General features: G+C 45.5%; 1 protein-coding gene across 1 annotated transcript in view; it reads left to right on the plus strand.

The window, feature by feature from the left end:
• LOC119363448 (WAT1-related protein At5g64700-like) overlaps window positions 1–1,948 on the plus strand; it is a 3,120-nt gene extending 1,172 nt beyond the window's left edge. Inside the window, exons 3-7 of the mRNA XM_037628801.1 lie at window positions 318–434; window positions 692–950; window positions 1,049–1,204; window positions 1,294–1,445; window positions 1,542–1,948. Coding sequence (XP_037484698.1) covers window positions 318–434; window positions 692–950; window positions 1,049–1,204; window positions 1,294–1,445; window positions 1,542–1,710 — 853 coding nt within the window. The 3' untranslated portion in view covers window positions 1,711–1,948. The remainder of the gene's footprint in view (window positions 1–317; window positions 435–691; window positions 951–1,048; window positions 1,205–1,293; window positions 1,446–1,541) is intronic.
• The last annotated feature ends 5,354 nt before the right edge of the window (window positions 1,949–7,302 follow it).

Here is a 7,302-nt window from a genome sequence, read left to right on the forward strand (position 1 = left end):
TTTTTGCGGGGGGTTTCCGGAGAAAGCTAATGCATGCAGGCTGTGTGGCCTAGTTGGCCAATAGTCCTGTGTGGAGAATAATCAAGCTTTGTGTACCTTTCAGTATAAATATGGGCACACACTTCCCAATCAAGTGTCCGATCGTGTGCTTTGAGATCTTCCAGTGTGCATGTATAGCACTGGATATCCAGAATTTGTGCATCTTGCTTATGCTCTCCCTGAAGCCGCTCAAATAAACTTACAACTTTCGGATTCTAAACATTTCAGCTCCATCAGTCCTAGTCTAACCTGCTTAACTTTTTCTTGTTCGATCCCAGGGTAACAGCATGTGGCGTCTTATTTAACCTTGGTCTCAACTATGCATCCGCGACATCATCTTCGGCGTTGTACAACGTTCAACCGGTGGTTACCTTCATTCTGGCGGTCATAATTGGGTAATTAATTCAAGTGTTGTTTCTGTTCTGACCTCTGCTCGATACTTGTCCTGTAACTAAGCATTCATGTTTTTTTTGGCATCAAAATAAACTAGTAGTACATGCATTCTCTGCTGGCTTACCAAATCAAAAACCGAACGATCTACACGTAACAGAGTTCAGAACATGCACTTACTAAACAAGTCTGGACGGAAAAGCTACAATGTCGGTCGGTTCCTTTCCTTCCCCTAAAGAACAAATTCCCTGTGATGTCACAGGATGGAGTCTATGAAACTGAAGAAGCTCCATGGCAACCTAAAAGTGGCAGGCATTCTCTGCTGCGTCGCCGGCGTCACGGTGCTGGCCTTCTACGAGGGGCCAATGTCCAGATCTTTCAACCATCACCGGCTCTTCCAGCACGGCAGCAGCAGCAGCAGCTCCTCCGGAGCAGGCACCTACTCCAAGAACCAGTGGGTATTTGGGATTTTCCTCATGACACTCTCCAACATTCTAGCAGGCTTGTGGACTGTGCTTCAGGTGAATATACATACACTCAAAATTCAGATTTCATTTTTCAGAGCTTCAGACCCTGACGTGTAGGGAATAACTGCAACTTGTTGATGGTTTCTGCGCAGGGGCCACTGATAGAGGACACTTCCAAGCTTATGAATACCACGCTGCAGATCTCATGCGCGTCCGTCCAGGCCTTCGTGGTGGCTGTCGCCGCAGAGAGGGATTTCTCCAAGTGGAAGATCGGCTGGAATATTAGCCTCGCCGCTATCATCTACAGTGTACGTGTAATTGAGCCTCAGAAACAATGTTCATTTGGATATTAGTTACTGAAAGTTGATTTGCTTCTCCATGGGACACAAACATGCAGGGCGTGATCGTCACCGCGCTTTCGTACTACATGCAAATGTGGACGATCGCCAAGAGGGGGCCGGTGTTCCTCGCCATGTCCATGCCTCTCACTCTGATCTTCACAATCATCATATCGTCGTTCGTTTTAGGAGAGGCAGTTAGCCTAGGAAGGTACGTGCGCAATATAAAATGTGCAATTAAGCTCTAGTCTACAACTATATACAGTATAAGCTTAATCTTTGTGTTATTATTAACTCTCCTGAGCAGTATAATTGCTGGGATACTACTGATCGGAGGCCTGTACAACGTCCTGTGGGGGAAAAGCATGGAGAGAAAAGACGACGACACGAACAAGATGGGTGGCGGTAAACCTGGCCAGGAGGTGCAAGACAAGGAGCAGGCCCGAGTGCCGGATGATGCGGCGGCAAAGGTCTGAGCCAAGCAAGCAGTGATCGGCGATGGGACAGAAAAGATTGTGTCAGGGCATACTACTGGTTCCGGACCGTGTTGGAAAGCAACGCATGCATGCACCGTGAACTGGCGGCAGGCCAGGACGATAAGATGGGCAGTGCGCCATTGCTGTACCCACTTTCTGCCTCATGGTTTCCTTTCAAGTCTCCCGTCGATGTTGTATGTACCGAATTAATAAAACAAGTTTCAGATGCTTTCAGTGAGCTCCTATGTGGGTGGCTTCAGCACGCACTATTTTACGGACATCAGATCAGGTGCCGTTGCTTTTTGGGTCACTGCTGTGTGTTTGCCACCATGTATGTCCATGATGGCCAAAGTCCTGACGGCGAAATATATTACGTACTAGTACAGTGGCTACTGATGACTGGTTAGGAATAGGATTGACAATATCTTGCGTAAACAAACAAGTAGCAAGTCAGCTCCAGATCAGTGCAAGTAAGTGGAGCACATAGGAGGAGTAATATGTATTTGCAGAAAGAAAGAATTAAGAAGCTCTCACATGCCAGTACGGATGTACGGCGATCACATTGTCGTGGTTTCACGAATCACGATGAGCCCTGCCGTGGAACAACTCGCCCACTGTTGATTGATTGAATATTAATCGGATCCTGAGTTGGAATTAGGAACTGCATCTCAGTGGAATGTTTCCCATGCCGTGTAGAAACTGGACTCGTGCATGTCATGTCAGTCGGTTACACGTCGGATCAAAAAGGCCAAGGGCGATCCAGAAGGTCGGCAGCGTTGCGTGAGCCGGTTGGGCGATGCAGTCGCGCGGGGCACGCGAAGCTGCCGCTGCCGCTCAAGATCGCGTGTGGCTTGCACTGTTGCACGGTCGGCCAACGCCGATCGAGTGCCACTGTCTGTCTACCAGCAGCTACCCCGTGTGCGGGTGCCGTGCCCGCGACCGCGCGCGCACGTCCATGCCTGTTTCCTTGTCTAGGCCGTGTCCTCCCCCTGTCTTTCCCTAGCCCCACCATCTCCATGCCACTCTTTTCTCTCCCAAAACCGTCGCGCTCCCACCCCCGCCGTCATGGCCGACGCACCGGCCGCTGTCCCGGCTGAAGCCGCACACGTCCCCAGCATGACCGTCCGCACCCGTCTTCATCTCCATCATCATCTTCGTCATCATCCCATCTCCATTCCGTTTTAATACCAACCTCCAGTGGATCCCTACGTATATTACTCTGATTTTATTATCTATGTTTGTCACCACCATTCGTATGATGCTTGCTGTCCCCATATGTGACTAATTCCCTAGTTATCGGGGATATGGATGAATCTTGAAATATATAGGTACCGAACACTTATAATGATATGATATTCTCCGTTGACTATTTAATTTAATAGCCTTTGTGAATGTCATGAAGGGGACTCGCTTAGCGCTTCCGTCTTGTACGACCATGGAGCATATTACTATTGTTATAAAGGTTAAGATGTCGAGGTAATTCAAGGTGACGGTAAAATCCTCTCTTCCTCGCCTTTGCAATTGGGAGGAGAATAACAGAAGCCACGTCCACTAGAAACCTCTTAATTGCCGTAGTGAGAACCGAAGTGGGGAAACTACGATAGTGGCATCTGTTATACGGAGTCTACTTAGAGTAGAATGTATACTATACCAGAATATGATCAACTATAAACATCGAGTGACTCAAGTATCCAGCTTAAAACTATGCAATCACATATATTACATTTGTCACATGCCAATGAGAATTCCGGACTCTGGGAACACTTCAATCCTCTTGTTGGTTTCATTGCTTATTTACCTCGCTTCCTCTTTTACTTATTTTAAGTTATTTACTTTTGTTCACACTCTACTCAAAATTATTACAACCTTCCACCTTCATTTTGCTTTACATATACAACTAACTTGCAGGCACGTTTCCATAAGTCTCTTTTAAGGGACAAAATTCAATTCTTGCACTCCTTGTGGTATCAATACTCTTATATTTCGAAAAGGCTACAACTAAATCATGTGCACTTGCAGGCCATCACCTACACACACAACAACATAAGGTAAAAATAATAAAATCTAATGAAATAAAGGATTATGGAATGATCATATTAAAAGGTACCAAAACTAGTAGATATGCAAAATGGGTGACGTTGTCATAGCCCAGGGGTGCCTTAAGACCCCAGAAGTTGGTCCACAAGGCCGACCCAAGAAACCTAGGCTGCTATATGGTCTGAGCCGTTAGCATGACTTGGGGACCTCGAGAAGAAATGAGCCGGCATCCTTGTAGTGCAAGACAAGGATGACAAACTGCCAGAAGATCCTTAGACTTCCTTTGAATCAACTAGGACTCTATAACCCTGGCCCCCTTCCTTTATAAGCCGGGGCTAGGCTAGTGACACACTTTTAGTCATCATCCTTCAGTGCAACTACGATCCTTGAGATCGGTCCTGTACTTTGTACAACCCATCCAATGAATACACCAAGGGCATGAGTAGGGTTTTACCTTCATAACGACGGCCTAAACCTAGCTAGGGAAGTCGTGTCTTGTTTCCCCTCTGGGATTTTTGGCTAGTCGCGTCACCCAAATGAGTGGTCACCTAGAATTCACATTGACAGTGGCAGGCCAGGCATGAGTCCTGATTGTGAGAACCTATATCCGAATGGGATGTGAAATCAATCGCGGTGCCTTCGCTCCTAGCATATGTTTGCTTTCGGCATGATGAACTTCATCACCAACTCGACGGGGCAAATCGAGCCCATCAGCACTTACAAGCCAAGCCAGACATTCTTCTTCGGGAGCCTGGAATTCGTCGCCGACTCGCACGGTGAGCTCGACCTGCGTGGCGTGGAGCCTTGTTGGGGGCAGGAGCCGGAGACGATCTTCATTAACCCACCCACCTCCCAATTCATCGCCAAGTGGAGTCACTCACTCAATGACGTCCTCGAGGAGCGTGAGGCGAAAGAGGAGGAGAGCGACGAAAGCTGCCCTGAGGCCATGTCGGTTCGTCCTCGGCCTTGGCAGGAAACTGCTTGTTATGGACAACATCGACAATGACGGGGATGCCGCCAATGTTGAGGAAACCTATGAAGAGAGAAATGCGATGAACGTGAGTGTCCTGTCCAATGCCTCGTGGGTGAAGTAACTACAGTAATTGGAATCTCGAGGGGCGTGCCTGACCCTTCTGGAAACGTGATGGTGGTCAAAATTTGATGCAAGGCTGCATGCACATGCTGGCGTGCCATGCGAATAGGAGGTATGGTTGTGCCACTATCATGCAATCATCGTGTTGTCCCATTCTGTCCCATCGACAGTGGGCTCCATGACAGAAGCTATGGTCAAACACTCCCCCCCAACCCCCCGGTGCGCGCACGCAATTGACATGACATGTGGTGTGTCCATTGTGAATCCTGGTTTTGCTAACCTTCTGGAAGTTTTCGGTACGGTTTTAGTTCTGGTAATTTTGTTTTCTAGTTGTTTATTTCCAGCTTTGTCTGGTTTTACTCTTTTTTCCTTTTCCTTTTTTGTTTTTATGTTTCTTTTTCCCTTTTTAAATTTTTTTTGCAACTTTAAAAAAATGTTCAATATATTAAAAAAATGTTCGCTTTACACAAAAACTGTTCAACAATTGTTCATGTTTTATAAAAAAATTGTGCTTCCAAAAAATGTTCAGAATTTTATAATTTGTTTGTGTTATGAAAAATGTTTGGAATTAAAAAAACGAGTTTTCAAAATTTGTCGAAAATTCTAAAAAATGCATTTCAAAATTTGTTCCCACTTTTTAAAAATTGTCCCCAAGTTGTCGAAAATTGTTCGTATTCCCAAAAAATTGTTTGAGTTTTTTAAAATGTTAAAATTTGAAAACTGCTCATGATTCCAAAATTATTTACTTTTTCTAAAAAGTTTGTGTTCAAAATTTCAAATATGTGTCTAGTAATACTCCCTCCGTTCCTTTATATAAGGTGTATTTTTCTAGACATGGTAATGAAGACACATTATTTAGGGGAATGCCTAAAAAAAACCTTAACTATTTAGGCGACTAGCAACTTGTTTAGAGGCAACTAATAGCTAGCAATCGAATAATATGCAGTTGAATCCTGCTACGCGGGAATAAAATCAATTGATGGGGAAGTTACGAGGCAGTCAGAAAACTTACCTGTGCTCGTGCCCTCGTGCGAACTCATCTAGGGTTCCCTGCCTCTCGCCGGTGCTAGTCAGCCTCGTTTCCTATGGTCCTTGGACCATGGAGGGGCGGTGGATCCCGGCCCTTTGCTTTTAGGTGTTTTTTCTGAATTTTGTTTAGAATTTGTGCCATACTCAAGAAGACGATGTGGCGGTGGCTTTTTGAAGATGGAATAAGGTCCTCCCCGTCTACCCCCGCGCGATGATGTTTCAAGAGTTGTCGGAAGGCGTGTGGAGGTTTGCCTCCGACGGATCTCATGGGATCAGGTCGGTATTTGTCTTGGGTGGATCTGATTGGATCCAGCCTTCGTTTGTCTACGTTTGTGTGTTTGCAGATTGGATCTTTTTGATCTACGCTTCTCTTCAACATCGGCGGTTGCTATTCTGGTATGCTGGTCCTATAGGGCCTTAGGACAACGACTTCACGATTGTCTGCTACAACAATGTTTGCCCGACTCCGACGAGGGAGGGGCGATGATAGCTGCGCCTTCGGCTGGTTTCTATGCTTGTAGTTGTCGCTAGGTGGTCTACGGACCTGGATATAAATTTTACTTCTAGTGTTCTTTGTACTATCCTGACAGTAGATGAATAGATTGGAAGTTTTCTCGCAAAAAGAATAAATTAATGGGATCAAAGAGAGAGAAATGGAAATGTGTGCAATCAGGGAGAGAGATTCTTTTTTAACTACCTTCCAATCAGGGAATAAGTATTACTTTTAGCGAAGGCACATACTCGATAGTGGAGGGGCAAAAACTGAGGGGGGGGAAGGGAAATGCATTTTACATTGTGATATTTTTTGTGAAAAATAAATAAACCTTATATAAAGGAAGGAACAGATGGAGTAGTTCTTAAGATCATGCACTGCTTAAAAGTCACCAAACCCACTAGTCCCAATGCTAACCACGCGCACCTAAAGTGTGAGGTCTTGTTCCATCCAATCACGCTCACCATTTTTCTCAGGAATTTCAGAGTTCCACAACAGAACAGATCACTGCTACCAATCGGGGGAGTGTGCGATGGATCGTTAGCTGGCAAACAGTCAGGGTACCACACAGGGCTATTGATCGAGCGGTCGCGCATGGGCCGGCCTGTTAAGTGTTCCGACTATAGTGGTTTTGGAAACCTTCTATAAATGTTTCTAGCCGGTTTTTTTCAGTTTTAGAAACAAGTATGAAAGTGCGTTATATCAACTAGAGGGGGGGGGGGGGGGAATAGGCGATTTTTATGAATTCTTCACTGAGGAATTTGCTGGTGAGGAAATTCCTTAGCGAAGAACTACTTGCAGCGGAATAAGTACTCAAAAGTAAACATAACAGAACACTAGCATAGTCATCATGATGAAATGAAGACAAGCACAGAGTACAGAAAGCGTAAACACAGGATAACACAGGATGAAGATGGACAAACTGAAGAAATTGAACTGA

This window comes from Triticum dicoccoides, chromosome 2B (genome assembly GCF_002162155.2).
Source record: "Triticum dicoccoides isolate Atlit2015 ecotype Zavitan chromosome 2B, WEW_v2.0, whole genome shotgun sequence".
Taxonomy (NCBI): Eukaryota; Viridiplantae; Streptophyta; class Magnoliopsida; order Poales; family Poaceae; genus Triticum; species Triticum dicoccoides.